The following is a 21,015-nucleotide window of genomic DNA, read 5'->3' on the forward strand; positions in this document are numbered from 1 at the left end:
ATCTCTGCTTTGAGAATCGATATTGTATGTTTTCCCTGCCTTTATCTTTATGCTGTCTGTAACAAAAGCTGGACATTAATTATAATTTATTAATTGGAAAATAAGTTAAATACTGCACACACATCACTGGTAATTATTGCATTCTGAAAGTTCAAATGGTCAAATCATTTGCATTATTCTAATCTGCAGGATAAAGATTTGGACCAAAATGCAAAATGTCCTCTACATATTCATCAGAAATGTCAAGCAAAGCAACAAGAATGGGCCTAGATCATTGTACCAATCAGCCAGGGAACTCCTTGATAAACAGTGCTTTTGCCCTTTGGTGTTATCAGTCTGCACACACACATTTTAACAGTGTAGGAACAACGTGCAAGCCAGACCTTTTTTCTGTGAAGTCCTTTTAATACCTCAAGGATCTGATATTTCTATCGGACGGGGGAAAAAAAGGCAGCGCATATCTGCTTTACTGTTGTTGTTGTTGTTTTTAACTGTGATTAAATCAGGCACACAGTTTTGTCAAAAAATATTAGGAAAGTGACACATTTGTTGACTTGTACTCCAGCACATTTGATATGAAAACCATATGTTTAAAGGAACAGTTTCACATTTCAACTTTCTTGCTGTGAGTGAGAGGTTAATGTATGTAAAAATGCTTCCTGTGAGTCAAAAGCTGGGTCTTCAGTCCGCTCTGAATGTTTCCTAAATGGCCATCTGCCCCATAGTCTTTGTTTGCTAAGATTTTGGATAAGAGGTAGCACATCTCAAATATCGTAGTTAAGTAGGACAAAATACTGACATTTCACCTGTTTATTTGGCTCACATCACACTAGATAACCAATAGGCAACCAGCAGAGACTCCAGGAAGTCAATCTTCTCTCAATAAAACACCAACTTGGTCAGATTAAACATACAATATATATCATATTCATTTGGGAGCTTTAGAGGAGCTGGTCGATACTAGTCTAGCTGTCTTCCCCCTGCTTACAGTCTTAAAGCTAAGCTAAGTTAATTGGCTTCTATTCTAGTGGTAGCTTCACATTTAGTCTACACACGAGAGTGATAACAATCTGCTCTTAGGAAAAACAAAGATGTTTCCCAAAACGTTGAACTGCAGATTTATATTTGAGATTTTTGAATGTACAATTTACCTACAGAAATGTCTTTAAAAAGCAGCAATGTTGAACTAAAAACTAACTATCTGTTGCTACTGGATACTAGGATGAGACATGAGATTAGAATTCAGCAGAATTCGAGGCTGTCTGTTCCATGTGGAGGCTTCATTCAGATTTGTACGAGATGGGGATGTCAATAATCTTTGCTGGATAGGTCCTGCCTGTAGTCCATATCTGATCAGCTGTGTCTGAAGAGACAACACGGCACACAGAGCAAGAGCAAAAAGCGCAAACAAACATTGGGCTTTGCAAGGGTGGGTATGTTTTGTCCATCAGTATTAATGACATCACTCTGTACTTAGTCAGGCACATACTGTGAGCAAACCTGTGGAGGCCGGCCTTTATTGTCAGATGAGAAAATCAGACAAAGACCCATAGTGCTTAGTGAACGGCATTCATTACATTAAACTACAGCAGCTACAGCAATGAACTGGAGGATACCAACCATTTTTTATTTTACTTGTAATACCAAATATTAAAACTCAGCTTTTGATGGCATTTCATCACCGTTTATGCTGTGTATTATTCAATATTCACATTTTCATTTCATTTAAGTTCATATACGGTACAGCAGCCTTGTTTATAAGCCCTCACTGCTTCCTTGGCTCTTCTCCTTCGGCCGTTGAGAGCACTCAAGCCTTCACTGCGGCCTACTTTCTCTCTCCTATTGGTTATTTTCATTCTAGTACTTCCATTCTGTACTCGTTCAGTACTTAAAAGACTTACCAAGTAACACACAATAGCATGTTTGAAAGGCAGCGTGTAGAAATAAGATATTCTCTGTCTCTGCTTTCCTAGAACGTATGCAGCACTCTGTGGTGCACTGTGGGAACAACCTGCCACTCAAAGCTAGACGGGGCTGCAGATGGGACCAGTTGTGGCGAGGACAAGGTGGATCTTCAATTTCTTGAGCATAAGAGAAATGAGACATGGGGATTGTAATAAGGTCGCAGGTTGTTTTTTGTTTTTTTCAGGGAGGTGCATTAACATTTAGTGTTTTAGTTCATGGGGCTTATTCCTATTTGCAGTATTTATTTTTACAAGTTGCATGAGATTAAGATCATACCGGTCATCATTTGGGAGGGCTGGAGCAAGACCTCAGAGACCTCAGTTGAATATGACCCTGAATAAATGGAGGTTTTTCAGATTGTTATGTGGCCATACATTGTAGTATTTGACCTGTGATCACCTGTGTGAAGAGAGGGGTTTAAGTGATTCACTTATTACTGATCAGTTAATAAAACTTAAAGCAATACTGAAAGATAAGTAAAGATAAGTTATCTTTGTCATAATTTAAGGGATCCTATAAGGTTTACGTACTTTATGTATTTTCTTTTTAAAGAAAAAAATAGTAATGCATTGTATTCCTGTAATATACAATTTAGTTTAACAAAATACAATGGTGCACTCAGACAGAAAAAATACATTTACAGCAAAGTTGATGAGTCTCAGCCATAGGAGATAATGCTGCTTTCAATCCAAGAACAACAAGAGGATGAAGCTTACAGTACATGTTATTGTATTTGATAATGTAAACTGTGCTGTCTTTTTCACCAGTGGTGTATAAGTGGGGAGTGTGTATCAGTTGCACATCGCCCAGAGAGCGTAAACGGTGGCTGGGCGTCGTGGAGCGAGTGGTCGGCCTGTTCGAGGTCATGTGGTGCTGGAGTCCGGAGTGCCGAACGAGACTGTGATAACCCAGTGTAAGTTTCTTGTTTTCTTTTGACTCTTATTTTGTACTTATGGAAAATATAGATCAATGATGTGCAAATAACATGATTGAAGCACACAGACGAGTGGTTCCGAACCTTTTTAGCATGACATTCAACCGCAGGCAGAGCAGCTCAAATACACCTTCGTTAACACCACTCATCATGTTCCAAGTGTGTTCTTTTGAATTAATTATACACTGGATGTTATGTAACAACATTCATTTTGAACAAGTGGATGTTATTACAATAATTGTTTCCTACAAGACACAGTGATCCTTCAATTATCAGTGTTCAGGCCTGTTTCCTATTGTCTTTTTCAATAGGTTTGGTTAAGTTTGCATTTGTACTACCACTTGGAGAGTCAGAAACTGCATGTTTCAACCGTTTATCTATTTATCTAACTAATTCGACCTCTCACATACTTTCAATCACAATTTATGGTGTAAGGGTGTTACAACTGACTCAAGTCATTGACAAACTGAGGTATGTCTTGTGCAAACAGTCTGTCATAGCTGGTAGTTTACTGATTATTGTGTCAATGAATAGTACTAAAGATCACTCTCACGGCAACTTGTTATGCTATTAGTGTTAATTGTTGAATTTTGTTCTTGTCCAGAGCAGCTGAGCTACTTTACAATTTTCCCATGAACCCCCTGCAACTTCAGAAGTACTGCTAGGTGGGAATCACTGGTGTTGAAACCCCTAAATTAAAATGTTACCTTCTCTGGACGAGAAGAAGAAAATCATTATTACAATTATTTATTAAAATTGCACTGATACCAATGTATCCTTTAATATCCTATAAACATAACATGATATCAGTTGTGCCATTAAGAGTAATAAAACAGCTGAACCTTACTTAGATGACACCTTCAGTCTGTAATGTGTGAATTACTGTTTTTGTACAAACAGAAAGAGATGACCTATTTTCTGAAATACATGGCAGATATTTTTGACTGACATATGGCTGATGAGAGGGGCATCAGCTTGTAACTTAATTCACACTTTTCATCCACCTGTGGCCTGCAGTTGAGAGTAAGAATAATTTATGATGTACTCTACTGCAGAGTAAAGCCGAAGCAGTGTATCAGCAAAAGATAAGATATCACTGTACCAGTGTGTATATATTTTCCAAAAAATGCAGTGCAGTAATTAAACATTAAAGGTTTTAAGGCTGCATATTTTGTATTTGTATTTGACTTTGATTTGTATTACTTTTACCAAAAACGTTCATACTGTGTATTAACATAAAAATACAACAAAGTATATGAGTAACATATACGAGAAAACCACCAGAGCAGGGGCCTCCCTCTCTGTCTTTAAGAAGCACTTGAAGACCCAGCTCTTCAGAGAGTACCTCCTCTCTTAACTTACAATTACTTAGCACTCCTTAGCACTACTTAGCAGTATTTATTTATTGTCACACTAATGTCTCTGTTGCAATGTTGCTCGAATGTTATTCTCCACTTTGGATAAAAGCGTCTGCTAAATGACTAAACGTAAATGTAAATATGAGTCTTTATGGCATCAAGGGATTTTCATTGTTCTCAAATATTGTCCTTAAAATCCCCTTCTTGTTTAGACTGTGTTGGATCAATTAGAATACAGTCTCAGTAAATCCTGAAAACAAAAGTAAAGTGTGGCAGTTTATTTTTCTTCCAGGGTTCGCTCCTCAACAGAAGTTTTTGAATTCTAGACAGGAAGCCTATTAGATCAAACTACTGCCAATTACTGTATATCCTTTGATCATTTTAAGAAATATGCTAATCTTAAACTCTAAACTCTATATCTAAATGCCAAACCAGTAACCAGACTCCTTTGGTACTCATTGACCTCTCAGGGTTTCTGGTTCAGTAACTTGAGATACATCCACAGGGAAATATAAAGTGCCGTTTTGTAAATCTTCACTTGGACAGACAGCTTTTTCTCTTTGGGGGATTAACCTGTGGAACTCTTTACCCACAGAACTCAAAATGAATCATGACTGGGAATGTTTTAACTTAAACTGAAACAGTTTTTAAAAGAGGGATCAACCATGAAGTCATGAGTGATCTGATGCTTTTACGGTATCGTTTGTGAGTTGTTTTTTGTGCTGCTTTGTATGTGCTCTGTTGTTGAGTTTTGTGTTGTAATGTATAAATATGCATTTCTGAGTCTTTTGCATTTCCATATGCATTTACTGTTCAGTTTTATGTATTTTAAGCAATAGCAAATTAGCTTAAGTTATTAACGCTGTGGTATGTGGCATTAGTCCATGCTATATACGTGTCCATATACAAATAAACAGAAAGAAAGGAATAGTTGGTATCTAGTTGAATTACATTCAAGGTATAGGATCACAATTGTTCTAGTCTGCTGTGTCTTTTGCTGATTTTGCTCATTCCTCCTGTTGGCCATTATAAAATCCCCTCTGAATAAGCTTCCAGTGTAAGTGATGCATGACAAAATCTGCAGTCCTCGTTCCGTGCAAAACTGAGTTCAAAAACATTTTAATACAGGTTTGCACAAAATATAATTTGAGGCTTTTTTGCACCCAACAAAGACAGCTCATTTTGTCACCCATCCTGCACTTTGGAAGATGAGGAATGGATCATTTAATGGTCACTAACAAGCAACCTAAACCTGTTTCAGATCTGACTGTTTTAAACCAAAAAAGTATGAACCTATCCTTAAGGACTCAGTAATATTTGGGGATAATTAGTTTAGCCTTGACTCTGTTAGTTATATAATGCAGCTATTCATAAGTCTCACTGTTACCCTGCAAAGTGTGAATAATTGCTCGGAGCAAAAATGATATCTGATCATTACCGTGCTTTGTTTTGTCTTTTTTTCTTTTTTTAGAAAAACGTCAGCTCATGACCTTAATGAACCAAAGCTTTTCATTTTTTATTATGAACAAAATTTGCTCAAATACATATTTGGACTCTCTCCTTTTTTCAAAGCCATATCACAGCTAAATACTATTTACTGGTAAAGAAAAGTTAATGAGCAGCACTGAAATAACATATTTGACTGTTCTACAGTCCTAAGCACAGAGGGAAGTACTGTCTGGGAGAGAGACGGAGATACAAGATCTGTAACACCACACCATGTCTGCACGAGCAGCCCTCTTTCAGAGACATGCAGTGTAGTTACTTCAACACCAAGCCCTACAAGGGAAAGTTCTACAAGTGGGTATCTGTCATCAACAGAGGTGAGCAGATTTAACTGGATTCAGGTTAACAGGATTTAGGTGTTTTGTGTCCATTCTTAAAATAACTCTGTGTCTTCTGTCTGTTGGACCTCTCTCCACAAACGCTCAGTCAACCCCTGTGAACTGCACTGCCGTCCACTGAATGAACAGTTCTCTGATAAGATGCGTGATGCCGTAACTGATGGGACGCCATGCTTAGAAGGCAACAAAAGTCGAGATATGTGCATCAATGGCATCTGTAAGGTATCAACATTAAAACTACTGTTCCACATATTCTCTGATTTAAAAAAAAAAAAAAAAAAAGGATTGAATTTGTTCAGTTTTTTCAATTCAATTTCAATTTCAAAACAGGATTCATTAATTATTCAACTTGTATTTCTGTTTTATTGCAATTGTGCTGTGCTAGCGATGCAGTATATTTAGTTGACACTCATCTTGATTTCTCTGGCTAGTGTTGAACATTTGACATTCTGCATGAAAATGAGCTTGTTGATAAAAAAACGTCAGTGGCTGTTATCTCGCACGATAGCTATATACCCTGGGCCAAAATGCCAGTCACTGATACAGACACTATTGGATACAGAGTGGACAGCAATTACAGGGTTTTGGCTCTGATTTCATGACATTTTGTGACATTTTTGTCAAGCGCCTGCATGTTTTCTTCCTTTCTTGCCCCAGATTTTGTGTTTGGAGACTCCCATTGAATTTAAGGGCTATTCTGTCTGTTTAAAATCTACAGTACATATACATAGTTAAAAGAGTTTTACTCCTAAATAGGCCTCAGAAATGTTTCAGAAAACAATAAATATATTGATTTAGTTACTGTCTAGTCTCGACTATAAATCAGTTTGACATTGTAGCAGGTACCAATCCTACATTTAGTATTATGGTGTTGTGGAGCTGACCTGTTGTTTATTTGGAATATACATTGTGCCTTTAACTGCACCCAGTGGAAGCTGAGAAACAGTATGAGGTGTGACTGTAATCATAAAGCAGCACAGTATGGTACTGAAGATTACAGGGATTTTCACTTGTATCAGCTTGCCATATCAGAACAAGTCAAAGGCAAATGAAGCAAGGCGAGTCAGGTTTCTGATCCGTGCTATTTTTGTAGTTTTTCTGCAAAGTAATGCATGCACAAAGGCTTAACAAATGTGGAAGATGAACTGAAAAATGTGGCTTTGATCTGAATCCATTAAGAATGAAATTACAAAATACAACCCTCAAATTGCAGCATAATGTCCTTAATATAATTTAGCCTTTGTTGTGTAATTACTGTACATTTTATACTAAATCTATCATATATTGCATGTGTGTTACAGAATATAGGCTGTGACTATGTGATTGAATCCAGTGTTGTAGAGGATCGTTGTGGTGTGTGCAATGGTAATGGCTCCACCTGTACCACTGTGAGGAGAACCTTTGAGGAGACTGAAGGACTTGGTACGTTTCTGATTGATAATTTGGGAGTTTTGCCAGTTTAAGTCAAAGCGTCTTTGCCGCAATAGGAGAGATATGTGTCATTATATACTGATAAGATTGCATTATGTCTCTATTAGGTTTGATAAGGGACTTTTTCTAGGTCTAGATATGTGTTGATTGTATTTTCTCTGATACTATGGCCACGTGAAATACTTATTTCCCTGACCTAATAAGGTGTTAGGATGATGATTTAAACACAGCCTTTGGTTTATAGTCATGGTATAAGTGTAACAGCGCACTCTGAGGTGATGCTCCCCACCTCCACCTTGTCCATCATGATGTACACTCACCATGCACTTAATTAGGAACACCTGCACAATCTCATGCACTCCAATACAACAGCTCTGCCATAAATTCTACTTTTACGAGGCGTATATATTATCAGTGCTTGTTGATATTGTCAGAATGGAGCGGACAACACGTTAGGAACACTTTTCAATTTAATGCATTCCAGCACACCCCCACCACCCACTATGACTTCAATAATACACGTAAAGTAGAATTATCACCTTTCTGACAGTGTCAACAAAAACTGAACATGTGTAAGCTTCGAAAAGGTAGAATTTATGGCGGAGCTGTGGGAGAGTTGTATCGAATTACATTAGAGTCCACAGGTGTTCCTAATAAAGTGCTTGATGAGGGTATGTTGTGATCAGGACACAATGTTCTGCATTATCACTTAATAAAATGTATTGTCCTCAAGGCTATGTAGACATTGGACTGATCCCAGAGGGTGCGTGGGATATCCGGATTGAGGAGGTGGCTGAAGCTGGGAATTTCTTGGCACTACGAAGCGACACTCCTAACAAGTATTTTCTGAATGGTGGCTGGACTATCCAGTGGAATGGGGAGTACAAGGCAGCTGGGACAGTGTTCACCTATGAGAGGACTGGACATCTTGAAAACTTGACTTCACCTGGGCCTACCATGGAACCGCTGTGGATTCAGGTAGGACTAACAGAGAAAAAGGTTTGCTTAAATTACAGTTTTTAGAGTATTTAGTGTACTCAGCACACTGTCATTAGTGTAGGGACGAGCCTCCAGCCTTTCTGACACCGTTCCAACCCCAAACAGTCAACAATAAATTACAGACAGCAGCTTGATGACTCTGTGTTATTGTGTTATATGCACACACAGACTGTGTCTTGAATGAAGCTGTCCCATTTATCATTCTTTATTGCTCTAATTTGCTCAATCCTCACATATTTTCAACTGCAGTGGAAACACAAACGATGAAACTTCTTCTTTTATGTCCCTTAATTAGGTCCTGATTTAGTTTCTGGATCTTCTTAGTTCCTTATTGACTCTCTTTTTTGATGTTTTCCTGGATTTGTCAGCTTTTCTTTTGTTTGTTTCAGCTCCTCTTTCAGGAGACCAATCCAGGAGTGCGCTATGAGTACACCATCAATCAAAATGTGTTAGAAGACGACGACGACATTCCCGCCTCAGTTTTCTTCTGGAAATATGGTTCTTGGACTGAATGTAGTGTCACCTGTGGAACAGGTAAGAGAACAATTGAAGATTATAATGTAGATAGGTAGGTGGCTAGATAAAAGAGAGAGAGATTCATATCAGGCTGTTATCTATGGCTCAGACAGGAACAGGAAAGCTGTATTCCAAGCGCATTTTGAGTCTGACATTTGATCGATGACTTTTAATAAATCACATTGCGGCATATCTTCATTGCAGGACAAACACAAGCAGGTTTATGACATATTGTTTCTGTAATTACCTGACCTTGAAATTCATTTTGCCAGATTGGCATTTTTGGGCCTTGTGCAGAGCATATGGCTCAGAGTTTGAAGGAGAATTTCATCAAAACGAGATAATAGACGATGATGTGTTTGCTCTTTTGGTGAAAACTGGATGGTATCTTTTCAGTGCAGCATCACTCATTTGATAATGTGGTCATTATGTGCCACTTATTTAATAATAATGCCAAATAAAGCAATTATCTCCCATAAAAATATAAATTTCTTGACAGTTTTAATTTGGAAAGATTACAGTTCACACACAGCTATTAAAATCACTTTTCAACACAATAACCTTGTTGTTAGATTATTCAGGAGGTTACAAAACTAATCCTGAGCAAAAGTTCATAGCCCTGGTGGTATCATTATTACTTTATTATTATTAGTTTTTATTAAACAAGAACCATTCACAAAAAACATTAATCTCAAAATGAGAAGAGATGATTTATGCCAGATGTAGCTTTTAGCTAATTCCCATCTGCTATCAATGGGCAGGTAAACACAGAAAAATCACCAGATACTAAAAACATGTATTTACATGCAACACTATTACATAATCTCTATTACTCTTAACATTTATACAGACAAATCTGACAACGCATATCAACATGTTAATGCCAGCACATACATCCACGACAGCAATACGTTGTAATGGGTGAATGTATCCAGTACAATGATTATGTATTCTATACATAATTACACTGCACTACACACAGTCCATTCATATCATTCATGTATTCAATATAAAGTGGCAAGAAAAAAAGAAACACCTTCCCACATCCTTTTATCCTGTCACATTTTCATTTTCATCAACCCCTCTAGACTTCAGTTTTTGAAAAAATGCTTGACTTTTACCTGAATACTATTGTGTTGTGAATATACAAGCAAGACTTTAATGACTTAGTAAGTTGAAAAGGGAAAGGACTCCCTCCTGAGCATATTTACCAAACACTGACCCGGAATATGAAAGTGAGTTCTGAATGTATCATTAGATTTATACAGACTTTAATCTTTAGCTTTCAGCAGCATATGCAACAGAATTTTAAACTAAGTGATGACATTTTTCTGACCACGATGCTTCTTGAGAGTAGTTGTTGACGTCTGTTGTTAAGTTCAAGTTACGTACAGCTTGTACTGTTTTATCAAAGAGAAGGACATTCTCTAATGCAGTGCAATACAACCACTACTAAGCTGGACAGAAGGACATGTCAATAATTAATGATTAAAGTAACTTCACAAGTCAACTCTGAACATATTTAGTTTACACTGTCTACAAATCAGTTATAAGCTGTTTATCAAGCTGACACTTTCAGTGTACAGTTTGGTTCTCTCTCTGATCCAGCATAGGCTTCCTGAAGATCAATAAAGGACTTAACACTATAAATCGAAGTAAAAATTGAGTTAGTTTATCCTACTGGATGAATATAGGATCTGAAAGCATTTCTCATGTGGCTAAACAGTAAACCTTTTCTGAAACTAGCAGAGCATAAACTATGGTTTCAAAGTCAAAGACAGCAGTGAAATTCCTCAGTTAAAAGCTGATAAAAAAGGACTGATTATCACACACCAAACTGGAGTCTTTGATGTTGGTGTGGTTGATCTATTCACTTCACTTGCCGCTGACATGAATGTAACTGTACTGATTCTTTTATTGTCTTTTATTTAGACTGCTTCTATCAAAGACCTATTTAACACCACCACAAGTAGACACTGCTCTGAAATAAATTAATGCATCCTTTCAATATCTGATAATACAGAATCAGAATTAATGCACTTTGCACCTTCAAAATAACATGACTAGTAGGCTTTAAATCATTTCTAAAATAACAGCATTTTACAGTTCTTATAGACTACTACTTTGATACATGTCCTTAATTGGTAAAGTACTTTAAAAAGTAAGTGTTCTGTGCATACTATCTCACTGTCATGACTAACTTTAATAAAACGTTAATGTCATTAGTACCAACTGTGCTTTTCCTTCTGCTGTCTACTGTTTCTACTTCTTTTCTTTTCAGTGGAGAATTCAGCATTTGTAAATTAAAAAAGGGGAACTGTTTTTATGGATGTCCTGTTCTGTGTTTGTACATTCATATACAAGAATAATTGTTTTCAGGGAATTTAGGGGTTACCTCGAGATGCAACTTTAATCGTAGTGTACCAGTTGTCCAGTATGTTGTCCATTAAAGTAGCTTCACATGTCAACTCTAGACATATTTTGTTTGCACTGTCTACAAATCTCTATAAGGGATAAGGTTGGCAATTTTCTATTTTTCTTATTGTCAATAAATCTGATGTGCAGAGCCAAACAAACAATGAAGTACAGCTATTGTTGTGAGTATCCAAGGCCTGATATTGTTCATTCTTCTGTGCTGTAGACCTCTGCTGTTGTCAAAAAGCGAACATGTCAATGAGCCACTCCATTGCACCAGATGACATGTTCCTTCACACTGAAGATAATGTTTTCATTCTCAGGAGATTTTCCTTGTATTGCAAAGGATTGTGCTTTGGTAGCTTGAGATGCTATGGCGTGGAGGAATAACATATATCAGGCTTTGGCTACACACACAGTGCTTGTAATCAGGATCAACACATTGTTGGTTTGGCTCTGCATGCATAGACAATGGAAGCATATAAAAAAATCACCAAACAAATCCTTAAAGCGATTAAATGGCTTACAGGCTTTGTATTATTGCATTCAGCCAACTTATGTCAATTGGATTTCATTGGCATGGATTATTGAATAGCATTTATATATACAGTAAAGTATATACAACATTGAGCACTAACTTTGGTATCAAACTTTACCATTACAGCTCTGTAAAAAGCTGCCACACAAAAATGAGTCCAAATCTACTTCTGACCATAAACTAGAAAATCCATATTCTCCTCCACTTTTCCTCCAATGTAAAACAAATCTTAAAGGTTATTTCAATTACAGCACATCAAGGCACAATATCTCCCCAGTGTCCATGTGCCAGGAACAGGGTTCCATGCATGTTCAAACTGTATTACATAAAAATATCCACCTCAGTGTGACAACACAGAAAAGTATTTATTCAAGTGGCAGTTCAATTAAGCCAAGGGCCATGTAATCAACATGGCTGAGAGTGTTTTTATCAGCATCTTTCTAGTTTTTTTCTTTTTTTCCTTCTTCCTCCATCCAGTCAAAGGTCCTATCCTTTAAGAGATGCCTTTGAAGGTGTAAATTAGCTGCCAGATGCGCATTGTGAAAGCTCAGCAGGCTCAGAGTGGAGGGCACAAAGAGGTGAGAGGTGTCTCCAGCTCTGATGGGGTGGAAACCCCCTCAGGAGGGCGAGAGTAATGATGGAAAGCAGCATCACAACAAGGGATATATCTGTTGCAGCCTTAGGAGACAAGTCTTGTCATGTAATGCTTTGTGTAATGCTGTCTGATACCTGTACAGTATATGACACTTTTCTGTGTGCTAGATATTAAATATTCTGTCCAACCAGTCTCATTTTAGATGGAGGGGAGAAAATTGACTTGTGTTTATGTGATTAGAAAGCCATCCACAATAATTACCTTATTTCCTGCCTTTATGTTGCAAGTGTATTCAATAATCATTGTGAGTTTACTGAGTTTACTAAAAAAAAAAGTACATTCAACTGATAACCTCACTTTAGCACTGGAGTTTCCTCTATGTACAGTGTGGTTAGTGTGGTCAGGTATGCATTTGAGCTGTGTGTTCACTAATGTTATTTATAAGTGGCTCTTCACCATCACCTACTCATGTTATATCGAGGTACTGGGCTTTTATAATTCCCTTGCTGGGAGCTGTGTGTGCTTGTGCATGCTGGTTTACAAAATCTTATTTGTCATGTCTCTGGTATTTCAGGTGTTCAAAGGCAAATTGTTCACTGTGTCGAGAAGACAACTGGGATAGTAGAGGAGCACTTCTGTGACCCTTTAACCCGACCTGAAGACAACCAAACCAGCTGCAACAAGGAGCCATGTCCAGTCATGTGAGTTTACCCACTGGACATTATTTACAAAATGACACCTGCCCTGTTCACTGACAATGTGACACAACACACACACACACACACACACACACACACACACACACACACACACACACACACACACACACACACACACACACACACACACACACACACACACACACACACACACACACACAGCCCTTGTAGGTGGGAACACTTTGTAGAAATGAAACCAATGACATCACATAAACTATGCATAATCATAGATTCAATATTTTTCTACAGCAGAAACTTTGCATTCTTTAAAAATACAATTAGTGTTTCAATAAGAAAAATTCAAGTTGAATTTAGCCTTGGGATTATTACCTTAGTGTCTCCCAAGTCACTGGTCTGCTAATTATACCACTGTGACTACTCCATTGGCGCTTTTCCACTACACAGTTCCAGCACGACTCGCCTCGACTCGGCTCGCCTCGCCTCGGTACGGTTCCTTTTCCATTACAAAAAAGGACCTACTCAACGTGGGCGGGGTCGCCATAGCACGGCTCTGCAAAACTGCTGTGACCTCGTTTTATACACAACACAAAACACATAAACAATGGAGGACATTGAGGCAGTGGTGTACTTGCTGCTGTTTGTGGCTTTTTGTCACACACAAAGCAAGAAAATTGAACCGTATGGCTGTAACTATGGCTGTAACACTGCTGCCGGTATTTAAAAATGCCGGACGGCTCATGACTCTTCCAGCGACAACTCTTCTGACCAATCAGCGGCCAGCAGTGTGTCGACGTCACATTTTAGTACTGGCTTGGCTCGCTTGGAACCTCGCCAGAGCAGGTACTATAAAAGGACCAGGTACCAGGTACTTTCCCTAGTGGAAACGCAAAAAAAACCGAGGCGAGGCGAGGCGAGTCATGCTGGAACTGTGTAGTGGAAAAGCGCCACAAGCGATCGCAACATGCCACTGTGTCATTCTGTGGCTCTACAATTGCAGTTTTGGTCCCCCTCTATTCAAACATGAGTTTTGCTTATTGTTACTTTACTTGAATGTTTGAGCTTCACTATGCAGAATGATTTATGTGCAGAGTTTGACACTAGAAGGCTGTTTCCACATTCATCTGCTAAAGAGGGAAAGTTTCTCTATGCTCACCTTATATCTTTTAAGGTGTGGGTTTACAAGCATGAGTTGTGACATCACAATTAGCGTGGAGCCAATTGTTGTCCTAAATGAAACTTACAAACATGTGACGAGGAAACTGAAAAATCAACAGAGAAACATTTTGTGTCCAAGCAGTTAAATTTGTATTGAATTTCTGTGAGGGAAAACATATCAGACACAAAATATTATTCAAAGCAGTCTTAACACCCTTCAGCTGCACATTGAACCACATTAGGTAATCTAACTAAACAGCTCCTGTCAGCCAAAGACATTTTAGTATTGAAAAGTTTTTGACACAACTTAAAATTGTCTATAAATAGCATAAATATAGTCAATTCCTTACATGAGTGAAATTACTATGTAAATGAGTAAGTAAACTGCTAATTACTGCATGTAGTGATGAGGTCAAATTACATGAATAATATAAAATTAGATTAGATCATTTAAACCTCTTAAGTGCACCTTGCTCATAGATTATTCATCGTACAAAAGTGCACCAGAAAACATTTAAATTGCTTGTGTTATAGTTTCAGATTATTAAATGGCTTCTTTCAATCATGTAGTGGTGTCTACAAGTGCTATTTTTTAACCTACATTTTATTATAGGAGCATTACAGGGAACAGTGAATGAATGAAGATTGTCCCCCTCCCCCAAAAAAAGCCAAATATTTACACCATCACTCCTTGATTGTGTGTTTTTTAATTATTATTATTATTATTCAGTTTCCTATTTCTGCTTATTTTTAAAACAACAATGTAGTCACATCAGACTTTGTTCTTTTAGTTAGGGAGGAAGAGACAGGAGAAACAGGAGACGGCTCCCTGGTCTCAGCTGGTATTGTAGGTTGCTTAACTGAGATCAAAGAGTCAACACACAGTCTTATTTACGCCCACACACTTTGCTGCACCAAACTGCAGCTTGTTAGCTTGTAGTATCAGTAGTAAAACAGCTCAATTTCCTCTTTGAGTTTGACTATTTAGCATAGAGATCATTACCACTTCTGTTGCTACAGATGTTGCCAGTGAACAGAGGTTCAATTTCAAGCTCCTAGTCTACTCAGTCTGTGGATATAGAAATGAATGGTACAAAGACGATCTGTGTGTGTTTTTAATGCATCAACATTAAATGACTAAATAAAAAGTATTTAAAGGAAGGGTTCACAGTTTCCAGGTCTGTCTTAAAGCAATAGATAATAGAGATCCTCTGAGAGATCCCTCCGTAGTATTAATCATGTAAATATTTATAATGTAAGAAATGGGGGACAAAACCCACAGTTCTTGTTTTGTGCAAAACTGTATTTAAAAGTTTATCTGAAGCTAACATGAAGTGTCAGCCATCCAATCTGTCAAATCAAGTGGAAGTCTACCACATTTACAGTGTTTTTAGAATAAAATCCCCTCTTTGTCTTTCTCTGAACAGTGTTGTCCTTTTGAGCTGCAGTGGAAAGATAGTAACTAAAAAAAGGAACTTTGTATTATATAGATTATTGTACCTGACTTTTGTTTTAAGAAAACAAATTGTGAACCCGTCCACTACAAATTATTGAGCCTAATATGCAACAGTGGAAAGGCAAGCGAGATCACGTTCAAGATCAGATTTACTATAATTTCCACACATTTGTTAGCAGCTGGCTCAGTTGTAAATCAGGTGCAACAAGATGCTGATGGCTATATCTTATTTCCATAAAAACTTTTTCCCAATAAATTTATTTTGTAAGCAATAGCATTCCAGTATATTTGTGTTGTATGGTAAATACTGTTTTCCATTGTAGGTGGTGATCCACCATTTCCACTCAAAATTCAAGTGCACCTACAGTAGTTCCCAGAAACTCCCAGGAAAATGATTCATGCACTCATTGCACTGTACATGCTGTAAAAGAGCAGCTGGTGGTTATTTCTAGCAGCACATTGTACATAGACTATCCTGTTTTCATTGGAACATGATGTACATTACCACTCAGAGGTTTGGACACACCTTTTCATTCACTTGAAGAAGAAAGTGTCTCTAAACTTTTGACTGCGCTGTACATACAGTATGTACCTCCTGTTAGATTTAGATTCTTTATTGTCATTGTACAAAACATACAACACAAAAAATAGAAATTAGTAATGGGTAATTATTGCTGTGCAATTTTTTTGACACTATTTACTGTATGTATGTGTTTTTGTGTAGTGTTTTTTGAAAAATCGAAGTATATTTTGCAGTAAACCATGCACTGTGGGGCTGCTAATCAGATGACAACTACACCTACAAAATAACAAGCAGTGTTTCTCGTTTGTTGTTTGAATCATAAAACTTTAGTAATGCTGAGATTGGGAACAAACACAATCACCAACATAAAACATAAAGCGGTCTCAACCACTCACTCAGTCTGTCATCACCCTCTTACTCCTACACAGTGAGCATAACAAAACTTTTTATTTCTTTCTAGTTTTTTAGCTTTTTGATTGTAACCATGTAGTCCATCACTGAGTTGCTGAAAATGTGAGTTGGGTTGAGGCAGAACGTTTTGACAGTCAGAAGTTTCATCATTTATGTGAAGCAAAACTTGAGACATTAATAATGACCAGCAACCCTGTTAACCCCCTGAAGAAATAATATAGACATTGTGTGCTACGGGACAATAAAATTGAAATTCACTGAAATTTCACAACACAGACATCTAAAGCCATGAGTCATTGGTATTTGCAAAGCTGTGAAATACTGTCATTTTCTATAACAAGTGTACCATTAAATTGGAAATCTTCGCATCTTTTGTGTTTCTTTGTATAGATGGTGGGTTGGAGAGTGGCAGAAATGCTCATCAAGCTGTGGGAGTTCAGGCCTGGCTAAAAGAACAGTGCTTTGCATACAGGCAGTAAGTGTTGAGGAGCAGAAAGCCTTGCAGCCCAGTGAATGTGAACACATACCCAAACCTGAGTCACTATCCTCGTGCAACACACACATCCCCTGCCCATCCGACTGGACCACTGGCAGCTGGTCAAAGGTGAGCGTGGGTTGGAATATAAGGTTCAGGTTTGTTGGCAACTTTGCCAAAAAGAAGAGCTTTTTAAAAAAGAATGATGTGCATGTCACCAGAAAGTCTTACAAACTACTTTGACATTTTGTGAAAAGATCTCTCTGTGAAAGTCCTTCTTGAGATGATATTTTATGCTCCTCTCTTATTCTGCTCTTTTTATTCATATATTGAAGTTATTCATGATTGCTTATAGCTGGATTGGCCTCAAATTTACATGTAAATACTTGACGGCCATACTCTCTGTATTTTGTTTTATATCTGTTTTGCATTTCATTTTGTTTAGAAATGAATGAATTAGATGTTCACTCAAATCAAGGCATGATTTGCAGGCACATTTAGCATTTACAGCCTGAGGAAAGAAGAAAAGAAGTTGACCCTGGTCTGAACTCCATCCCTCTCCCACTGCGTCTTTGTACCTTGTTCTTTTTTAACCATACTAGCAGCGTGGCTAAAATTCATGATTCATGCCATAACATCCATAGTATGAATTAGCATGTAAATGTGCTAAGTTAAGATGCTTACTTATCCTAAGATGCTGAATGTACTGAACATCACCTGCAAAACATCAGTATGATAATTTTCTTCAAGTTAGCATGTTGATATTGACAGTCACATTAACACTACTGTACCTGCGTACAGCCTCACAGAGCCGCTAGCATGGCTATAGACACTTAGTTATGTTTCAGTCCAGGTTATGCCTTTGGTTGTGATTCGCAGGAGTTCCATAACACAGGGTAATTTGAGATGGTCAGATTTTCCATCACAGTTGTTAGGATTTGGATTGACGTGCACAATGAGCAGAATCACAGTAAATGTTTGCTTAAATGTGTACAGATTTTCAGCTTGCATTAACTAGATATATTATATATATATATATATTATAATTTATAATTTAAAAAACAAAACACAAAATATTTGCCTCTTTCTTTCTTTCTGCAGTGTTCACTGACTTGTGGAAGTGGAGTACGTCGACGTAATGTAACTTGCTCTAGAAACACAGGTGCTGAATGTGACCCACAGAAGAAACCTCTTACTGTCACTACTTGCTCTGTTCAGGACTGCCCACAGGTAGTGGATAATTTTGGAGGCATCGACTGGTCTGGAAGTGGCTGGTCAAGCAAAGAAGTGCTAAATGAAATTAACTCTATACCTGTTGCCAAACCACCTCCAAAACACAGCACCACCAGAGCCCAGCCAGTAAATCACAATGACTTAAATAAAGTTGCTGAAGGAGATTTTCACTACCATAATAACATAGAAAATATTGATAATTCTCTGGAGAATAATGTTGAAGTTGATGATTTTTACTACGACTATAACTTCATCAACTTCCATGAAGACTTGTCAGATGAGAGCGATGGACAAGATTCAAGGGACAGTCAGGAATTTGATGCTCCACAGGAGACCAAGCCAACCGGCAGTGTGAATGAAAATGTGTACATGGAAACAACAAGAGCTCCCACGGTGAATTCAACCGTTTCTACTGTTTCAGAGACCACTGCTCACACTTTGAAAACTTCAGAGCCACAGAAAACAAAGCTGGACGACGTGAAGGACAATGGAAACCCAGCAACAAAAGAATCCATGCAAACGAATTCAGAAAATTTGGATGACTTTCTTTCAGAAGATTATCTTCTGCCTGTGTCTACCACTCACTCACCACCATTGTCCACAACTAAGCATTTACAAAAAAAGAAACATAACGATCTGCAGTGGCCTGAAAACATTAGCACAATGCCTAGTCTGGCTTTCACAACAAAGGAGCCTGCACAGGATGTGAAATGGGGGCAAGATGGGGAAGAGGCTGAAAATAACACTGAGGAGGAAAATCATACCGAGGACTTCACTGTAGCTCCGAAACATGCTGCTCCTACTCCTGGACTTCAACCCACTAATAGTAGTATTGCACCAACAACAGTGACAGAGGATGATTTTGAGTACAGTTATTATGAAGAAAGTACTCAAGGACCCAATGTCTCTGCATCTCAAGAAGATGTAGAGAGTCCAGAGCCTGCAGAAACTACAGTTCAACTGGACGAAAGAGCTTCAGAAATACCTCAAACTAACAGTGAATCTGAAATATTTCCAACTACTGACTTTGATCAAACTCATTTAAGTACGACTAACGAGGGTAATTCATGGGTGTCTGACCATGATCTCAGTGTGACCTCACGTCTCACGTCTGAGAAATCCTCTCCTCTTCCTAACCCACATCTGCTAATCTCAGGTAACCAAGAGGCCTCAGATGACACCACATCATTAACTGGAACAGGATTCCTAACTCCTACAAACCTGGAGGGAATCACTCAATCTTCTCCAGCTGATTTCCAGCCAGCTACAACTGAGCAGACACTGACAAAACCTGCTGTAACTGGAAGAACTGGAATAGACTCCACATCCCAGTCCTCATTGCTTATTCTAAGTGATTTTGACTACAATGAAATAGTTCTTCCCCCGGTGGTGACTAGCAGTAAGAGTGATCCTAGCACTTCATACCAACTCCTTACAAGCACAGCAGCCACTCCTCAACCCAGCACTACACCAGCACATCACATAGAATCGCCAACACCTTCTGCACCCATTTTGCCTACCCATTCACCTACTCTGTGGCCACTTCCTCTGCCAAAATCAGGTCAAGCTCCACCCTTCACACAGGTCACTACAGTGGCCTACTGGGTCACCGGCAACTGGAGCTCGGTGAGTCCGCATGGATCTACACATTCTGTTTTTGTGCTTATTCTGTGGGAGAGGAACAAAGCTCAGCTTTGTCTCACTATTAATGTCTGTTTTTATAATGTAGACACAGTGTTTTTAACTGAATTCTTTGGAGAGACCATTTGAACCAGAGCAAATGCAGATAATGTCAGTTTATGTAATGAATTTTTATGGCACATTTGACAGATGTTTGCTTGTACTGGCATCCATGCAGTGTTGTACGTAATATTTTTTTTTTTTAAAGTTTGCCTATCATGAAAAAATGTTATGCCTGACCAACACACAAAAAACACTTCAGGATTTTGGATCATTTACATATTTATTAGTAAGGTGTCTTGTGCGTGATGGAGCTGTTTATGCATCCAACTTAATATAAATAGTGTTCCTACATTTCTTTGGCAGTGCTCCACCAGCTGTGGTCTGGGAGCTATCTGGAGGACTTTGGCCTGCAGCACTGGCTCAGACTCAGACTGCGATCCAGCCAAGAGGCCTGCACCAGCCCAACGATGTTACCTGCGCCCCTGCTCCATGTGGAAAGTTGGGGAATGGAGCAAGGTGAGACTACAACACCAGCCAAAAGTTGATACACACTTTCTCATTCTAGTGAATAGAAGAAAGGTGTGTAAAACGTTGGGCTGTTACTGTACTTGTTATAGTACCAAAATGGGCTGAAATGTGATGTGCTCATTGTTTTACTTGCTCAGTTTTTACTTTTTACCCAGGTATATAGGCAGATTTTGTGTATGCACTGCAAAATATATTGCCAAATTCCTATTATAACATGGATTTGGGTATTTATTAATTTTTTTATTGAGTTTTCACTACAATTAAGTTGCACAGCTG

At 38.2% G+C, this 21,015-nt stretch overlaps 1 protein-coding gene across 1 annotated transcript in view; it reads left to right on the forward strand.

Annotated features, from left to right (window-relative positions):
- Window positions 1-21,015, forward strand: part of LOC133978106 (A disintegrin and metalloproteinase with thrombospondin motifs 7) — an 82,653-nt gene that overhangs the window by 41,807 nt on the left and 19,831 nt on the right. The window contains exons 10-20 of the mRNA XM_062416460.1: window positions 1,974-2,066; window positions 2,733-2,878; window positions 5,911-6,080; window positions 6,190-6,323; window positions 7,403-7,523; window positions 8,266-8,510; window positions 8,921-9,065; window positions 13,170-13,296; window positions 17,211-17,424; window positions 18,397-20,154; window positions 20,575-20,727. Coding sequence (XP_062272444.1) covers window positions 1,974-2,066; window positions 2,733-2,878; window positions 5,911-6,080; window positions 6,190-6,323; window positions 7,403-7,523; window positions 8,266-8,510; window positions 8,921-9,065; window positions 13,170-13,296; window positions 17,211-17,424; window positions 18,397-20,154; window positions 20,575-20,727 — 3,306 coding nt within the window. The remainder of the gene's footprint in view (window positions 1-1,973; window positions 2,067-2,732; window positions 2,879-5,910; window positions 6,081-6,189; window positions 6,324-7,402; window positions 7,524-8,265; window positions 8,511-8,920; window positions 9,066-13,169; window positions 13,297-17,210; window positions 17,425-18,396; window positions 20,155-20,574; window positions 20,728-21,015) is intronic.

This window comes from Scomber scombrus, chromosome 1, assembly GCF_963691925.1.
Source record: "Scomber scombrus chromosome 1, fScoSco1.1, whole genome shotgun sequence".
Classification (NCBI taxonomy): Eukaryota; Metazoa; Chordata; class Actinopteri; order Scombriformes; family Scombridae; genus Scomber; species Scomber scombrus.